The 19,598-nt window shown below is 47.4% G+C and overlaps 1 protein-coding gene across 1 annotated transcript in view; it reads left to right on the top strand.

Annotated features, from left to right (window-relative positions):
- The window catches only part of NEK11 (NIMA related kinase 11), a gene marked incomplete at both ends in the record, with an annotated part of 215,264 nt that overhangs the window by 114,410 nt on the left and 81,256 nt on the right, over window positions 1-19,598 (top strand). Inside the window, one exon of the mRNA XM_080696621.1 lies at window positions 8,969-9,129. Within this exon, the coding sequence (XP_080552747.1) occupies window positions 8,969-9,129 (161 nt within the window). The remainder of the gene's footprint in view (window positions 1-8,968; window positions 9,130-19,598) is intronic.

Here is a 19,598-nt window from a genome sequence, read left to right as displayed (position 1 = left end):
ATCCAGAGAGGCGAAGTAGCCCGAGCTCACCCAGAAAGTGACATCAGATGCGGGATTTGTTTCTGTTTCTATTTCCTTTTTAAAATCCATACATATTCTTTTATTGGTGCATTGTGGTCTCACATCATATTGTAGGTGACATGCACGCACACAGTGCCTGGGGAGCCCCCCCGGCTCTCTGCCCCCGCCCCCGGCCTTCCCCAAATGTGAGATTGCTGTCGGCATCCTCACATAGGCACATAACATCACAGAAGTGCAGAGGCAGGATCTGAACCCCAGTCTTGCCCTATATCTTGTCCTATAAAGGTTGGGGGGGGGGCAGACCAAGGGTCCAAGCAGGAGGGAGCTTATTTAGCAATGCAGGAACAAGGTGTGAAGAGAACTTCAGCCTGCCCGCTGTCCAGCGTGTAGGGCAATACGGGTCACGGTGGTCAATGAACAGTTACGCAAGGATGGGGGCTCCGGGGAGAAGCAGCTGTTGTTATGGGAATAGTCCAAGGCTAGGGAAGAGGGCATCCTGTGGCATGTGGATGGGCTGGGTGGTCCCCGTCGAGGTTGCAGAGGTCTGTGGGCAAGATGTTCCCTTTGAGGTTGCGATGGGGGCTGGATGGATTGAACATGAAGAGGGGAGGAGGGGTCGGCTTCACAGCCCCATTTCATGCTCCCTCTGTTCACCAGTGAATTGCTGTCAGGTCCAAGAAGGCTTCACCTGGGCCCAGGGGGTCCTGACCAATGACCGACTCCGGGAGACCACCTCTGTTTGACTAGGCTGTCGCTGTCCTCCAGCTGAGCCCTGTTCAGATGAAATGCAACTCCCACCCTAAGCTCCAACTCAAAGCCACAGCTGTGATCAGTGGACGTGGGCTTGGATTTCCGTGCTTTCCCTTTTCCCCCTAACTTGTGTCTTTCTTTCACAGTATGGAGCTCCTGAGGGAAACTGAGGCAGCTTGACACAGAAAATGATGATGTCTGTGTCCCTTCCTCAGCTACTGATTTTTATCCTCTTGTTTTGAGGAGGTCAAAGCATATATTAATTATAGGTTTCCCCTACATATTAGACAGTGATGTTTTTTATTTAAAACTTGTTTTAATTGAAAGCATTTTTATTTAAGAAGTGAATTTGAGCAATCTTTTTCACACCCACAAATGTCATTTTTAGGAAAACAAGAAATTCTTTGAGACCTGCCTTGTCAGAGAAATAATAGCTATTATCATTCTGAGTGCTGTCTCTCCCAATTTTTAATGAGAGATCATGGAATTTGGAGAGGCCACGTTGACATCTAATGATAAATTGGCTTGTTCTTATTACAGCCTTATAATAGCTTCTGTTCAGTATTTTCTGGCTTGGCATAATATTGCTCGTGTCTCTTTTCAGAAAACTAGAAAAGAAAGGATAAATAAAGGACATCTCTGGGCAGCTTTCTACTGCCAAGCGCCCCACCTACCTCCAGACTGGCCCACCAAAGTAAAAATAAATATTATCATCTCTTCATAAAGAGGTTCCTTCTCCCATATGATGGATATAGTGAGGGATATTTTAAAAAGTATAATTTGGATATTGTTATATTTCCTGGGAGAAAGGTGCGAGTGAATCTATTGGGCTTCTCACATCAGAAGCCATTTGGTTACCCTGCCCAGAAGACACGAATTCTGATACTGTTTATGAATATGTACAGAAAGGCAGGCATTCCTGTGGCCAGAGTGGAGGCCGGGGCACCCGGAGAAAGCCACAGGCTAACAGCATGTACCCTCACACTCTGGGTCCTCATGACTAACGCCTCCAGTTTGGTAGGACCGTGGGATGTAGCTGGAAATCTTAGCATAAAAATGTGCTAGTCAGCTTTCTACAAATGTAACAAGTACCCAGGATGATCAACTTATAAAGAGCAAAGGTTTATTTCAGCTCACAGTATGGGAGATTTCAGTCCACCATTGGTTGTTCACGTTGCTTTTGGGCTGGAGACGATGGAGGTGACAGAGAGAAGAAGAGATGGGGTCCCACAGTCCCCTTTGAGGAATGCCTCCAGTCACCTATGACCTCTCACTCTCTTTTGGCACTGGGGATTGAAGAATGGAGCATTCTGTCTCTGAGCTGTACCCCCATCCCTTTTTAATTTTTATTTTGAAATGAGATCTTGCTAAAGTTGCTGAGGCTGGTCTCGAACCTGTGATCTTCCTGTCTCAGCCCAACTTAGGCTCCACTTCTGAAAGTTGCTATGCATCATGAGCTGGAGACCAGACTTATAACACATGCACCTTAGGGGACATTCATGATCCAAACTAAGCCGGGCATGGTGGTGCATGCCTGTAACCCCAGCATCCGGGAGGCTGAGACAGGAGGATCATGGTTCACGGCCAGCCTCAGCTACTTAGTGAGGCCCTTTGCAATTCAGTGAGACCCTGTTTCAAAATAAAGAATAAAAAATATGGCTGAGCTGGGGGTGTAGTTCAGATGTAGAATGCCCCTGGGTTCCATTCCCAGTACTGAAAAAAAAAAATCCAAACTATAGCAGAAGACATTTTTTTTTTCTGTTCAAAAGTTTGCATCAGAGATAATAGGTAGGTTCAAAGCTTGCAAAAAGAGAAAAGGATAGAGGTCTTAGTAATATGTAAGCCCTTTTTCTCCTACTCCTCCCCTCTCCTGCCACCTCCCAGCCCCCCAAATAGATGAGTAAATTATTTGTATGTGATGCTATGTGGCAGTTTGAGAGGCCTTATTTTCTAGAGATGTATACACTCATTTGTTTAACAGGTTTTGAGGGTTTGCTTTGAGCTGTGCATTGGCACCACCAAGATGAAGGCATGGCTCTTGCCCTCCTGGAACTTACTGTCTGCCCGCAATACTAGAAAAGATGGTTTTTATTTGAATGCACATGAAGTTAACATTATTGTGCTGAGTGGTTCTCAAACCCAAGTGTGCATCGAGGTCCCCTGGAGGGCTTGTTGAATGCGCACTGCAGCTCTGATCCAGCAGGCTGAAGGTGGAGGGGCTGAGGATTTGTATTCCTGTTGAGTTCCAGGTGTTGCTGGTGTTGCTCTTCTAAGGTCTACCCCTGGAGAGCCATTCTGCCAAGCGTCCCACATCATCTACTGAAGGTGTGTCGATAGTTAGACACATGGGACAGTGGTAGGTGCACAGGCTGCAATCTTCCTCCTAAGTAACTAAGATTTTATTTTTAAGAGAAAACTTGGTTTTTACCTTTAGGTAAAAGTTCCTGTTTTATAAAAAGTGGCTCCTTAAGAAAAAATCTTTACTATATACCTGGCCATTTTAGAAGTTTAAGGAGCTGGTACAATTATAGATGGAGGCACAGGGAGGGTTTGTGTAAAAGCTGTAACGTAGGTCATTTTCTCTTCGAAGGTCTCACGAGACAGAGCAATCGTTCCCAAAGTGTGTTGCTGTCAGACCGGAAGCATTGCTAAAATGCAGCCTCTCAGACCCAGTCCATTTCTACTGAGTCTGAAATGCCAGACGTAGGGGCCAGGAATCTGTTTAAACAAACCCACTAGGTGGCTCTGATGCACAAAGGTAGGCACATCTGAGACAGAGGGGAGTGAGAACTGGGCTGAGTCTGAATAAGGGAGCCTGGCATTCAGCATTCTCACTCTCTGCAGGCAATTTACCAGGATGACCAAGCTTCATTTTTTTCTATCTCATAAATCAAAATTCTATGCCTCGTTGTCCAATATCCTTCTTCAGAGTTGACTGGGAACCAGTCACAACTTTAATCTGAGATAGTTTCACTTGCAAAGGTGAAAGTTCCCTGCTAATCATAGAATAGCACTAATTCAGTAGGGTAAAAAAAGATAGGAACCAGATGATGTTGGAGCTTGAATACCAAATGTCTCCTAGGAAAGCTCATGTATCAGCAACATAATAATGTTCAGAGGCGAAACCATTGAATCAGGGCTTTGATCTCATTACAAGATAAATTTGTTGATGAATCGGTAATTTGAATGGATAGTAAGCTGGGCATGCGGGGCTTGGCTGGGCAGGTAGATCACTAGGGGCGTGGCCTCGGGGATACATCTGTCCCTGGTGGCTTCCTCTGGTTCCCCTCTCTCTGCTTCCTGACTTCCTGAGTTGATAACAGCTTTCCTCTGCCACACCATGCGGCCACCATGAAGCTTCTGCCTTGGAGCCTGACACCCATGGACTGCCCCCTGAAAACATGAGCCCAAATAACCTTTTCCTTCTCTCAGCTGTTCTCGTCTGTATTTTGATCACAGTGACGGACAATGCTTTGCATTCTGATCTCATGTCCACTGTGCATGCAGCGGTGTGACTTCGCGTTGGTTATTAGTCTGTCTGAGCCTTAATATTCTTATCTAAAACGTGATAGGAAAAAAATGTCATCCTGGTCTAATTTGAAGAGTCAAAGCAGATATGAGATGGGATAATAGATATGAATGTTCCCCAAACTATGGGATATATACACAATGGAAATTCACTCAGCCATAAAGAAAAACACAGTTACATCATTCACAGGGAAATGGATGGAACGGGAGAGCGTTATGATAAATGAGATTAGTCAGTCACAAAAAGTTAAAAATTGGACGCTCTCCCTAATATGCAGAAGCTAGGGAGAAATGGGTCACAGGAGAAACTCTAGAAGAAAGAGGAGATTCTATAGATGAGCAAATAAGGCGACCTGACTGAGGGGGATGGGAATGGGGAAGAAGGAGATTCCCTAATGTTCATAATGCACGTTAACAAACATATCAATCACCAAGCCAAACTTGAGGAGGAGGGAGGGGGAAGGAATGGGACAGGAATTGGGTAAAGGCTAAGTGGGTGATGTGTGCAGTACGTCTCTACCATCTTGTACCCATTAAGATGTATGACTACAATGCACCAATAAAATTTTTTAAAAAGTGTAAAGTGCTGTGAAAAAAATAAAGGGACCTGTGGACTTTGCACTCCCCACCAGCCAAGCAGGAACAGTGTCCTTACTTATAATGTTGCAGCTATTACAAGCAGTTGAGACAACTATTGGCACAATTTTCAGGTTTTCTAAAACGAAGTTTATTTCTGCCGTTCATGTTTTATCTTTAACACACAACGATTGGAAGATAGCACAGAATCTTATATATGTTATTATGGTGCGTCTATGTAGTTGATGGTAGTTCTTTGATCTGAATTGGTGATACTCTAGGACAGTGGTTCGCAGACTGTGGTCCCTGGACCGGCAGCGTCAGCATCACCTGGGAACTTATTGGGATTGCTGATTCTCCACCACCAAAGACCTGTGAAATCATTCATTTTGGGGAGTAGAGCCCAGCAGGGTGTGGTGCCCCCAGTGCTCAGCCCAGTCTTAGAGGAAGGGATTGATTTGGGTCTTAATTGAAGGATCTGACAAAGGCCACCCTTTTCCTGGAGCAGAGTGACCACTTCTCTATTTCTCCAGCATGGCTTTGCAACATTGGCGTACAAACATGGACAGCCACTATTGGATTCCTTCATAAACACCCTCTGTCATTGCCTGCCCAGCACAGAGGAGGTCAGGAATGCCACTGGAGTGCATCTGTTACCAGGCTGGCTTCAGGGTGTGAGGAAATTAAAGCTATTTATCACAGATGATTTTCCCCAAGTGGCAGGAGAAATGAGCCTTAGCCTAACCAGGCTTCCTATTGGGCCCATGTTCCAAGCCACGTGGCTTGCACATGGTTGAAGTGGACTTGTATTTCTTCTCCTTTTTCCCTTTGAAAAGGAGCCCTTTTCCAAGTAGCACCACAGTGGCGGGACTTCCCTATGAAGTACCAGAGATGGATCATCCCAGTCCAATTTTATTTAAAATAAACACTCGATATGTGGCATATATATGTGACTGTCTAATTTTCTGTCTCTTCCTGGCATTGGTATCGATAGGCAAAGTACAGGGCTTGCCACCCCACTTCTGGTAGTGACTTGTGTGGCCGTTTACTGGCTACATCACCTGATGTGGTACCTGGTGCTCTGAATGAGCTGCGCTAGTTAATGTTTATAGCAACTCAGTGAGATGGATATTTCCATCTCTGTGTTATGACAAGGAAACTGAAGTGCGGAAAGTTTAATTATACTCAATGTTAGAGCCTTGATTTAAATACAGGCCTGTTGGTTTGTTTCATATGGTCCTGGGGTTGGAACCCAGGAGCACCCTACCTCTGAGCCCTATCCCCAGCCCTATTTTTTTATTTGGAAGCATGGTCTCCCTAAGTTATCATGTGCTGGCCTCAAACCTGTGATCCTCCTGTCTCTGCCTCCCAAGTGCTGTGATTACAGGCACGTGCCACCATGCCTGGCTAAATAGTTTTTTTTAATGACAAAACCAACATTCTAAATCAGTGTTTTTCAAATTGTCGGTTGAGAAGTTACTAGAGTGAATTGCAAAGGGTATCTCTTAAGGAATAGAATGAAAACATGAGAATGTATCACGTGGGCTGGGGTGGGTAGTCTCCATGCATGAGACTTTTGTGTTGTCTCCAACAGTATGTGTCTGTAGATTCAGGTTCAAGCACATTTCTTGCCCTGGGCAACAGTATCAGTGCTTTCTCTTGCTGTTATACTCAAGTCTGGAAGCAGAAGAGGGGTGGGGAGGAATGGAGAGGAAGAGGAAAAGGGAACAGTAAGATGAAAGTATAAAGTGAATGCATAACTGGAAAAGAGACACAGAAGAAAGGAGAGGCAGTGGGGGAGGGTTGGACAGCTGAGAAGGAGATGGAGGCCCCGCGGAGGGGGAGGGAGCCATCAGGTCGAGTCACCTGACTGTCCACTGGCCTATTCAGCACGTGCCCCCATTGATGGTGGAACCAGAGGTCTACACTGGGTTTCTGTTTTCACACACTTCTCGTGCTGTGTTGCTCTTGTCATTCTAAGTGTGAGCTGAATCAAGAGCCTCTAAAACGTGGCTCCTACATACACATCATCTGTCTCATCTGGCAAGCAACTGAAAAATCCCTGGTTGACAGGAGGATCGCGGTTCGCGGCCAGCCTTGTCTACTTAGTGAGGCCCTTTGCAACTCGGTGAGACCCTGTTTCAAATTAAAGGATACAAAATAGGGCTGGGGGTGTAGCTCAAAGATAGATGGTACTGGGTTCCATCCCCAGTACTGCAAAAAAAAAAAAGGAAAGAAGGAAGGAAAGAAAGAAAGAAAGAAAGAAAGAAAGAAAGATCCATGGTTAGAAGGGAAAACAGGCTGTATGGAAATTATTGAATATGTCAGGTCCCCAACATGTCCCATTCCAAACTTGGCAAAGGGGGTTTGAATATATCATTTTGAGGAGACTAATTTTGATTCTACTATATAACCTCTTGTGTTTTCATAAGAAAACATAGATGACAAATGGATTTCAAGGTCTTCTCTTGCTGAAGAATTCTACATTTATTAAATATTTTACTTTCAAAGGATTATGGAGTCAGTTGATATAAAGTCAAATTTCACACTTGTGGAAGTTGAGTGAACCTTTGTATGAAGGTTCCCTATACACAGGTGCTTTCCTAAGCATCTTCTTATTGAATTTTCATTGCCACTCAGAAAGATTACTCTTATATAAGGAAAAAGAACACTACCACCAGCACCACCACCAACAACAAAAGGTTGGTGGTACTCACGATTGAGCCCAGGGCATTCCACCTCTGAGTTACAGCCCCAGTCCTTTTATACTTTTCATTCTAAAACAGGGCATCACTGTGTTGCTGAGGGCCTCACTAAGTTGCTGAGGCTGTTCTCAAACCTGTGGTCTTTCTGTCTCAGCCTCCCAAGAGCTGGCATTATAAGCATGTGTTGCCACACCCAGCTACTCTTATGTAAATTTCAGTGGAGGATTGAAACTCAGTAAGTTTAAATATCTTGTCCAGATTTTCAAATACAAGTTGGTAGAGGTAGATTCCAACCTTGATTCTCAGACCCTAAATTCTATATTTTCTCATTAGACAGAGAAAAGCAACAGTGGGTTGAGACACAGTGCTTTGTGACACAATTTAGAATAATTTTGCTTGTAAGTCTGAGCATGGTGCAGCCCAAGGTGCCTGTTTTGCTGTGTTACAGGGTCATTATGTGACTGTCTCCTCTCCCAAGCCAGAGATATTTCTCTCTGTCTAGGCATCATTAGCAGATCAGAGCTGATATTGCCTCGCTATTGTGATCCACTCCTGTGGATCTTTTATCGTGATGCCAGTTCCATGTCAGCTGCTGGTAACATTGCACCGAGTGACCGGTTCTTGGCATCAGCTGACCTGTGGTTTCTTTCCTTTCCTTTCCTTCCTTCTTTTCTTCTTGTTTTAATAAATGCCATCTGTGTATAGGTGTAAATAGGACCCACCAGTATGAATTCCATCTCAAAAGCCTCCATTGCCTGTTAAAAAAGAATTGTGCCGTTTTCCCAAGCTTGCCAAAATGCCATTGCTATACAGCCTGCCCACCTTGTTTGGTCTCACTGCTAATATTTCTTAAAGGAAGAAACTTCCAAAAGAAATCCAACATAACTTCATTGCAGCTGCTGAAAACTTGATGGATTGTGTAATGGGGCCCTTGTACCAGGGTACCTGGTCTTTATTTTCCTTCTAAATCTCTGCCTTTTTTCTACTTTTGTTGGTATCTTGTAATTATACATTATAGTGAGATTCAAAGAGATGCGTTCATACATGTAACATATCACTGGATGTATTGCCTTCCATATCCCACTGTGCCCCCAGGCCCCTCGTTTCTTAGCATTAGCCTTCACATGTAAAGAGCTTAAGGTAGATGATTTCTTGTTTTGTGTTTTTTCTCCTATTTCATAAGGTAGCTGCAGTTGGACACATCCTCCTTTGCTCTGCATAGTTTTGCTTATTTGAATGTGTATTAACATTCAAGCAGATGTCTTCAGGAAGCTACGGTCTAGCCCTGCACTGTATCAGTGCAAACAGAATCTACATCTCTGAGAAAATATGGGGATCCCTGCCTCATTATAATTTCAATGACCGATGATTGTTTTTGTTTGTTTCAGAGATCCCCGAAGACCCACTTGTGGCCGAAGAGTATTATGATGATGTGTTTGACTCCTGCTCAGAAGACAGTGAGGAGCCTCAGGAAGAAACAGTGTTCTCAGGAGAGGAGGGAGAGCTGAGGGCCGAGGGGCCCTCGCCTGCCCACAGAACCAGCCAACAGGTACTTGCTGCTCCTGGTCAGAAGGGCCGGAGCTGTCCGAGGTGCTGACCGACCTCACTCTCCCTCAGCAAGACTGAAGGAAAGTGGAGAATAGGAGTACTAGGATTTTTATAATGTCTCCATGTGATACGTTTTCCAAGGGTCAGGGGAGGGTAGGACACCAGGGAATTCTGAGACTCTGATCTGGACCTTGTTGATGGGGGAAGGCTCACCTCCGCAGCGTTTACAGAGGACAAGGGGAAGGGAGCACACTACACCATTTGCCGTGGAGGAGTGCCTCATAAACAGCCATTGAATAAACAATGCAAAAAAAAGTCTCTTGACAACAAGAGTGGGGTTCTTAACTTGCTTTCCTGCCTGACAATCAGATTTTGGAATTTTAAAAAACATTAATGCAAATACAAATTTCTCAAGACTGACAGTTCTGGGGATAAGACCCACAGATCCTGGGCTTAGGGGAGTATCTTCCTGGCTACTTGAGGCCTCTGAAGGTCCATTTGTACATCAAGCACTGAAATTGTCCTCAGTAGATGCCGTTGTAATAGATGTCTTTAGCTGTAGGGTGACTGAGCCCAATGTGGAGATAGGCCAAGAAGTTGCCCCAACAGGTGCTATCTCTGTCTGGTGTCTGCAGGAGAGGTGAGCAAGATGTAGGTGAGGAGAAAGAGGGTGACTATGGGAAATTTATGCACACATGCAACCTTTTCTCTTCTGGGCCATAAACCAGGTAACCCTGCCAATCCTGTATTTCTGTAAGGTCCAGAGGCTTTTTGTTAACTGGAAATGATTCAACCACTAAAGTAAAAGTCAATCGGGGACACTTGGTCGATGGAAACTTAATTCGGGGAGATGATTTTTGAAGTGAACAGAAGGTCATACACAATGTACTCAGTTATTTTTAAATGAAGATTAAGCAATCTATAAACTCATCAGAGTGTTTAATAAAAACAATAAGAAGTGTCGGGAGGCGGAGACCAGAGGATCACAATTCACAGACAGCCTCACCTACTTAGCAAGGCCCTTCGCAACAGGCCCTGTTTCAAAAAATAAAAGACGAAAAATAGGGATGGGAGTGTAGGTTGGTGGTAGAATGCCCCTGGCTTTCATCCCCAGTACTGAAAAAAAAAAAAAAAAACAAACCCAACATTAAGAAATGTTTCTCAAGTTCTGTATAAAAGAATGCATGGAGAAGGGGACTGGGATGGGATCAGTGTAGGGCCAGCCACAGAGAGAGACAGCAAGACAGAAGATGAGAGAATTTAAGGTCAAGTACATAAAAGAAACAAATAAATGTATAATAAAAATGTGGAATGAAAACAGGGCGAGATTCAGAATGCCAAAATGTAAATGGTCCTTTTCCTATTTTCTCATTTTTTTTCCCCAGTGGACTCAGGAAGAAAAAAAAAAACCCAGCACCTCCAACTGTAAATTGAAAATATAATTTCTATTTGCTTCTGAGCCACTGTTGTAAACAACTGGAACAAATATTATTACAATATTACAGCAGCGTCATTCTGGGCCTGGGTGGCTGCAAAACATAATATACTAAATGCACACTCAGAGCATCAAGTGGAAAAAGCTTATTTACTAATGTTGCAATTTAAAATATTACTTTAATAAAACAAAGTCAAGTCAGAAAGCCGCATGAGTAAAATATATTGAAAACACCAGCTAGGTCAAGACATAGGACTTTGTCAGCCCCAGAAGCCTGTGCAGGGTTGACAGTCCGCCTGCATCCGGTCTCACCTTTGTCACTTTCGGGTTCTGTGGCCTCGCGACTGTCCTTCAGTGTTCTAACCCATGAACTGGGAGAATCTGGGGTTCCTACCTCATAGGGTGGTTTTAAGATCAAATCAGCATGAGGTACTTAGAATCATACCCAGAACATAATTATATGCTTAATAAATAATAACTTAGCTGTTATTATTATGACATTACTCGGCCATCTTTTGGCTTTTTATGGTACCACCAAGCGCTTTAATGTTGAGTGATGTTGACAATTGTAGTGTTTGTTTGTTTGTTTGTTTGTTTATTTATGTAGTATTGGGAATTGAACCCTGTGGCATTCTACCTCTGAGCCACATCCTCAGCTTTTTCTATTTTTTACTTTGAGACAGAGTCTCACTAAGTTGCTGAGGCTGGCTGTGAACCCGTGATCTTCCTGTCTCAGCCTCCCAAGTACTGAGGTTCTGGGCCTGTGCCGCTCCGCGCGGCCCATTGCAGTATGTTTAGAAAGCTCTTCTGGTGTCTCAAGGCAGACGGTAAGTGTGAGCAGAGCTTGCTCCTGGGCTGTGTGTCTGTAGGCGCTGTGTGCAAGCTGATTGACTTTCATAACCCACTGGGGCATGCTAAGCTTCTCCCGCAGGCAGTGGCGTTTTGTCTCACAGCATCCTGTTGGGTAGTTATTCCTGTTTCCAGATGAAGGAAGTGAGTTTCTGAGGGAGAAGTCACGTGCCCACGGTCCAGCTAGGGATGGACCAGAGCCGGTCTTCCGGCCGGGGCAGTCAAAGTCCAAGCCAGTGTTTTCTCCACTACACAAGGCATATCGACCTGGCACGGGCTTACTTCAGAGCCCAGCGCTCAGCCCCAGTGCCAGCCCACTGCGACGTGGGTAGAGCCTGCCGCCACTCCTGAGCTTTGCCCTTCTCTGTTCCCTCCCTCTACTCTGGGGTCTGCCTGGAGGTCACCATACCCATGGCTCTGTGTGAGTCCTCAGACCAAAGGGAACCATATTTTTGTGGAAGAAGTGCTTTGAGAAAGAGCATCCGTCCTGGGACCCATTGTGATGGATCCTGGAGTCCTCTGTGCCGACCATGGCCACCTTGGAGGCAGTGGTGTCCCCAAGGCATGTTATTAAGCCCCTAATTGCTGGTGATTGCCAGTTTTTTCCCAGCTCTGATGAACAAGACATCAGTGACATCTTAGCCGTTATCATACTGTCCGCCACTGCTCTGTGAAGTCTGGCACCACATTGGAACTGAGCACCCAGATATCAGCAGGACGGAGTTTATGGCTGTCATTGCAAGGCTCTCTGCATCACCCATGGACATGCCACTGAGGAGCCTCCCATGGGCGCCGATGCGGGCAGAGGGTGTCTTCTCTTACTGCGATGACCATGGTTTCTCGCTCCAAGACTAGTGAGTAGCCCAGGTGCACCGGGACTGCGCGCGCCAGATGGACAGATGGACAGTCGTGACCAACCCAGTTCTTGACACTGAGCTGTGTTTAATGAACACGGCTTCCCCCGAAGCTGGCTCTCAGGAGGCTCTTAGGACCGCAGCGCGCGTTCCCCCTCAGATGAAGGACCGCAGGGGCCCATTCCCTTCCCCAAGTAATTCAGAAGTTCTCGATCCTACAGTGGTGTGAGATTCTCTCTGCACAGTGAAGCATCAGCTAAAGGGAATGCTTTTCTGCCTGCAGCGTGGCCCCAGAGAGAACGGGCTGTGGAGCTCAGGCCCAAGGCGCCCCGAGGACCTGGGCTGAGGCTGCTGTGGGGGCAGATGCCTGGAGGTTCTGCTGTCAGGGAGTCAGTAGCGTCATCCGATTATAATTATCATAACAGAAACCGCTAACATTCCCAGAACCTTCCTTTTGTAGTCCGGGTCAGCCCAGGCCCTCTGGAGAAGCGGATGACAAGACAGAATTAGAAATGAAAGGGAAAGGCCTGTGTCATGGGTGGGGAGAGGCTCAAGCCGTGCAGACACCTGTGAGGGGACGGAGGCAGGGAGGAGGGAATTGTATACGAACATACATGCTCATGCAACTGTACGAGAGGGCTTGTGTGACTACTTCAGACTGAAGCGTACTTTTCTTTCTTCCTGCTCCACCCTCTTCTGTACTGGAGGCTAAATCCTGGAACGTTCTACCTCTGAGCTACACCCTCAGCCCTTTTTATTTTTTACTTTTTTAAATTTTGAAACAGGGCCTCACTAAGTTGCTGAAAATCTTGCAAAGTTGCTAAGGCTAGCCTCAAACCTGTGGTCCTCCTGTCTCAGCCTCCCAAGTACAGGGATTACAGGCGTGCGCTGAAGTGTAATTCTGAGAAAGGCTTGTCAGGGCTGATGGGGAGGCTCTGGGTAGAGTCTGGTGGTGGCAGGCACCCCGGGTTGGGCAGGAATGGCCTGGCTCTTGAACCCGAGTTATTATACCAGTGCTCTGAGCTCACACTGGCTGAGAGTCTAGGAAGAGCGAGGCCTCTTGCGATCCCAAAGGCGCTGCAGCTGGGAGACCTCAGCCTGCCTGCTCCGGCCGTGGGCTCTCTGGAAGGGAGGTGTGGCGGGCCTCGCGGCTGCCACAGGTGAATCACGCCACTTAATTCTCGCGATGATTCTTGGGAACTGCATCAAACAGGCTTGCGCTGGCTGGGCTCTGATAGAGAGGGCACGACTGATGGACAGGAAAGGTGGGAGAAGAAAGGGCCCTAGTCGGGCCCCGAGACTCTTCCACCTGGTGTTTCTCTCAAGCAGCGAGTGCACGAGAATGAGCAGGTGTGGCGAGCTGTAGATCCCGAGCCTCGCCGCCGTTCAGATGGCGAATCTCTGGGTGCTCGAGTTACTGCCCTCGACCTGCAGTGTTTAATGGTGCGTATGTTCCATACAGTGTCGTCCCTTGGTACAAGTCAACTATCTCTTTTGGTGCTCATGAAAGAAACAGCAGTGGAGGATATTTTGTGTTTGGTCTTGCAGTAGGTGCTGGCTTTAAAACTTTAAAAATGAGCCAGATGTGGTGGCGCACGCTTGTAATTCCAGCACTGGACACGCGTGTGCTTAAAGAAGATGCTAGAACTCTTGTTTTCTCTGTGTCCCGAGAGCGATGCTGATTTATCTGTCGTCTTACAGGATCTGACCTAATTTATTTGACATGGGAGGAAACACATATTCTTTTTGTTTTGAATTGACCGTGGAGGTCATCAGCTCTATGGAGCAGCCCAACGACTCTTGCAGGCTGCTGGGTTCCTCTGCATGGGTGTCCCCTTGGGCCGTGTCCCAGGTCACGAAGCAGGCAGCCCTGCTGAGGGCCAGGGGACCCTGTCCGCTGGCACGCCGCTTCTCCAGTGACCCAGTGTGTGCTGCCTAAAGGACTGACTCTGATGTGCCAGTTCCCACTCCTGCCCCCCCAGCCCCCTCATTATCCTGCCTCTTCTTCCTTCCCTCTCTCCTGTTTCTTGTCCAGGATGAACCAGGTGTATTGTGTCCACTCTCAGGAGCGCTCTGGGGCCAGCCAGGCCTTGGTGCCGGGCACAGCAGTGGACCCGAGTCCTACACTTTGAAGTGAGATGCACGGTCTTTTTTTTTCCTTTAGGGTCATGCCTTCTCTTCTTGCTCAGTACCAAAGCGTGGAGAGGTGATAAGGACAGAATGAGCTGAGCGGGGTGTGGGGCGCACGCCTAGAATCCCAGCACTTCAGAGGCTGACACAGGAGGAGCCACAGGTTGGAGGCCAGTCTTAGCAGCTTAGTGAGACCCTGTCTCAAAAATTAAAATAGGGCCAGGGATAAAGCTCAGAGGTAGATGGTCCTGGGTTTGATACTCAGTCCTATAAGAAGGAAGGAAAGAAGGAAGGAAGGAAAGAGAAAGAAGGAAAGAAGGAAAGGAAGAAAGAAGGAAATAAAGAAGGAAAGGGAGAAAGAAGGAAAGAAAGAAAGAAAGAAAGAAGGAAAGAAAGAGAGGAAGGAAGGAAAGGCAAGAAGGCAACAGGATTCAGGTTATAGAATATGTGAGGTAGCAGGTCAGCAGTCCCAAGGCCTCCCTGTCTCCGGATGCTCAGAGGTCAACCAGCTGGTGTGGAGCCAGAGCCCTTCAGCGTGAGTCACCCATGTTCAGCTGTGATGCTCTTGGACCAGGGGAAAGAGTGGTAGAGAAACATTCACAGAACCACCAGGAGCAGCTGGGGTGATACCTCTGGGGCTTTCTCTCCATCAACCTTCCTCAGACCAATTCCTGCGCCCCCACCTATCATTAGAACTGAGATTCTCTGACTTATGGTTAAAAAAAAATCTTCAAAAACTATGAAAATCATTTTAAATGGTCCCTATAAGCAGAAAAATATCCAGGCACATTTCATTATTTTGCTGTTCAGCTACACAGAGACGTTTAATTTTATGTTCTGGATTTTTTGTATTGACCTGGACAGGGCGAATTTCCTGGTGGAAAGTGTGGCTGATCAGGGACCTGGTCGGAGGTGCCCCCTCCCTGGGAAGCACATGAGACGGGAGGGAGGACAGTCGTCATGGTTACAAAACAGAACTGTCCTGTAGCACACCCCGCAGCCTCCTCCCACTCCATGTGCACAAGCACTTTATGGGGTGAACATCTTTTACCTCATTTTATAAGCTAAGAAACCTTGAAGCAGAGACAGTGGTTAATTTGAGCAAGACCACCTGATTCAATGACAGAACCGGGATTAAACCAGCAAACGGTGTCAGCCATTAGCCATTAGGGGACCTTCATGTAGGAGTTAGTGAATGGAAGAAAAGGAGAAGCTTGGGACCTAAAGGACAGCGCCAACACGTGTGAGCATGAACCGTGATCTCATTTTAAATCATGTTGACCACAAGGGCACGCTTTCTGCTAACTCTCTGGGACTTGAATGAGAAAAAAACCTGCTCTGGAGTTGAAAATAGGTATCTGCAAAAGATGAGCGTGTGTCCCCAGGGCTTCCACTGGGAATTTAAAAACTCATTCTCTTTTTGTCCCGGTCGACCTCCCTTAAATTGCAGGACCTTTTTTCCTGAGACCATTAGACGCACAGCATGTAAAGAGCTTAAGTAGTTAGTCAAGAGTGAGCGGAGGGATTGATTGGAGGCGGCTTCCCCTCCACACTGCTGGGGTTCTAGGAATGGGGTGCAGTAGAGGGGGTCCTGGTGTCACTCGCAGGAAGCCCACTGCCCAGGTTCGTGAGTAAGAACCCCATGGCCAGCCCGCCAGCCCCGCTCTCTCTTTTCTTCCTCTCCATCCTGAACATTTTCAGCCTGTATGTCTGTCATTGGATTCCTCTCAATGTCTTTGAAACCCTGAAGCAACCCCGCAGGCCCTGGCTTGCTGGAAGCCTGGGCATTAATGAGAGACAGCTGCAGTTAGAAGGTTTTAATAACGCAGAGTAAACAAGGCCCTGGCGGGGAGACGCAGACAGGCTGGCGGTCATGTTCCAGCAGTTCTGAATTCAGCGACAGAGGCGTTTAGCGTAATGGGAGCCGGGGGGCTTGTTTGCAGTTGGAGTTTTGTAGATGTAGCTCAGCGTTGCCCTGCCGCACACACATTCGGGGACGTGAGATAGAACCAGCCTCCCGATTCCAGGGCCACCCCACAAAGAGGCCATCAGCTGGCTCCTGCACTAATCGGCATCCTCTGCCTTCCCATGAATTATGAATGCATGTCAGCAAGGGCCTGACTTCTAATGAGATCAAACCGAGATGGGGAACATCCATCCAAATCGCAGCGTGGTAAGGTCACCACGGTGTGTGGCTTTCTGTAACTTGGTGGCGCTGTTTGGGGTTATTGTGGCTATAACTTGAAGGAGAGGGGATAATTGCTTAGTAATACAACTGGCAGAGAAGAAAGCAGATGGGCTGCTACATGGGACAGTCCTCTGTAGATCACGGATGAGAGTGGTGTAGGCACTGGAGCTGTGGTAGTGAAGACACAGTCTGTCCTCATGGACAGCTCAGTCACTTGTTTTTGAAGAGTGTTAACTGACAGCTCCTCAGTCTGTGTCTTCCGTTCATCTCTTCTGCCTCCCCTGACCTCTAGACTCGTGTATCTAGTGTGCCCAGGAGTAGAGGTGGAGGCCAGGTGGGCCTCTAACAGAATCCTGGAATCAGCAGGTCCAAAGTGAATTCTCAGCCCCCAACCAAATCAGCTCCTCCTGAGTCACCCTCGACTCACCTCCTATCCCTCGTGTTCTCCCCAAGCACAACCCATCGGCCTGACCCTCAGCGTATGCAGAGTGTGACCACGGCATGGCTGTCACTCCCACTGCCCAGCCCACCATCACCTGCCCAGACAGCTTCTAGACATTCTCCCAGGGGCACCGCCACACCTCACACAGAGCGAAAGGCGGAGCATGTGCATGGCTTTCTCCTCATCCTTACCTCATCGCCACTACCTCCTCCAGCCCGCTTTCCATCACTGCGAGAATCGCCACCATTTCAGCCCTGGTAGCCTTTTTCCGGCTCTGGAACATGGCCACCATGCTCCTGCCGTCGGGAGCTGGAATGCCTCTTCACAGATGCACTTTCTCCCTCCCTGTCTTCAAGTCTTTGCTCTCCTGTCATCTTAGTGGGGAACTCTGCCCACCTTGAGTACAACAGGACTCGCTGGCCTGTGGATTCACTCCTCTGACTTCCCTGCTCTATTTTTCTTCACAGTTTTTATTGCCATCTGAGTTACTACTTACTTGCTTATTTATTTATGCTGTCTCTCCATACTAGAATGAAAGACAGCAGGACAGAGTTTGGTTCTTTCTTTAATTGCTGTATTCCCAGCACCTTAAATAGTGTTTGGTACAGGGCAAATACTCAGTAGATATTGGGGAAGACATGGATGGATGGATGGGTGGATGGATGGATGGATGGATGGGTAGGTGGATGGATGGTTGGGTGGGTGGATGGATGGGTGGATGGATGGGTAGGTGGATGGATGGTTGGGTGGGTGGATGGATGGGTGGGTGGATGGATGGATGGATGGATGGATGGATGGGTGGGTGGGTGGGTGGATGGATGGGTGGGTGGGTAGATGGATGGGTGGGTGGGTAGATGGATGGGTGGGTGGGTGGATGGATGGATGGATGGATGGGTGGATGGGTGGGTGGGTGGGTGGATGGATGGATGGATGGGTGGGTGGATGGATGGGTGGGTGGATGGATGGATGGTTGGGTGGGTGGATGGATGGGTGGGTGGGTGGGTGGGTGCATACATGCATACATGCTTACATACAGTGTGTAATCTGGTGGCACAGGTAGCCAATAAACCAATACACAAGTAAGAGCAGCTGTGGACAGAAGAAGTGGAAGTGGTAGAGGAACTGGGCACCTCGGGTGTGGAGATACCCACTGAGAGTCAGGGAGAGGCTCTAGGAAATGGCTTTCCAGCTGTGGCATGAGGAAGGGAAGGGCCAGCCCCGAGGAGAGGAGACGCAGACAGGGAGCCGGGACCGAGCGTTTCAGGGAGGGGGAGCAACGTGTGGGAAGACCCCAACCCTGAAGGGGCTGGGCCAGTTCAAGAGGCCACATAGTGAACACGAAGACCCCACGAGGTTGCAGAGCCAGACTGGCTACAGCTAGTGCCACACAGACCTTGTGAGGAGAGTGAGTTTTACTTCAAGTGTAAGGCCAATCCACTGAAGAGTGTCTGAAAACAAAGCCCTGAGATGAATCTGTGTGGCCAGGCATGGTGGCGCACGCTTGTGATCCCAGTACTTGGGAGGCTAGGACAGAAGGATCAAGGGATCACAGCCAACCTCAGTTACTTCGTGAGGCCCTCTGCAACCTACTGAGACCCTGTTTCAAAAAAAAAATAATAATAATAAAATAGGATGGGGGATGTAGTGCAGAGGTAGAATGGCCCTGGGTTCAATCCACAGGACCATATATGCACAAAAAAGATGAATCTGTGTGGCAGAAATCAGGACTGTGGGGCCTTTGGAAGGCAGGGGCTGGCTGGAAGGAGGCCTGCAGGAGCTGTTGGGAATGACAGGCTTTGGGTGGTACCAACCCACGATGTACATTTTGAAAACCCAAAGAATTGCGCACTCAAGACCTGTGCACCTCAGTGTATACAAGTTTTATTTCAATGAAGACAGTGTATCATCAAGAGAGTAAACACTAATAAAACAAACCGGGTATGGTGACGTAGTCCTACAACCCAGTACCTGAGAGGCTGAAACAGAAGGATCACAGGTTCAGGCCAGCCTCAACAACTTAGTGGGACTTTGATTCAAATAAAAACAAACAAACAAACAGAAAATAGGGAATAGGTCTGGGGTTATAGCTCAGAGGTAGAATGCTTCTAGATTCAATCCCTAGTATCAATCAATAATGACAACTACGGCCGGGCGTGGTGGCGCACGCTTGTAATCCCCGCGCTTGGGAGGCAGAGACAGGAGGATCACGCAGGTTTGAAGCCAGCCGTGCGCGCTGGCTTAGGAGACCCTGTTTCCAAATAAAAATGTAAAAATAGGTCTGGCAGTGTAGCCCAGAGGTAGAAGGGCTTCCAGGAACCCTAGTACCATAAAAAATATGACAAATACTATTATTATAATAAAATGGAGTTGCAATATCGGTAAGTATGTATGTGTGTGTATACATGTGTGTATACATGCATTTATACACAGGTGACTCTGATAGGAGAGGGGATACACACCTGCACAACCCCTGGCACAGGGGACCGGTGGTGCAGAATGTGTCTTGCATCTCAGTAAGAGCAAAGCCCAGCACGTCTCCATGGAGGAGTCATCCTGCAAGCTGTGTTTGCTT

Source organism: Muscardinus avellanarius, assembly GCF_963383645.1.
Source record: "Muscardinus avellanarius genome assembly, chromosome: 5".
In the NCBI taxonomy this organism is placed as follows: domain Eukaryota; kingdom Metazoa; phylum Chordata; class Mammalia; order Rodentia; family Gliridae; genus Muscardinus; species Muscardinus avellanarius.
Note: the sequence above shows the minus strand (reverse complement) of the source record. Positions and strands in the feature narration are given on the sequence as shown.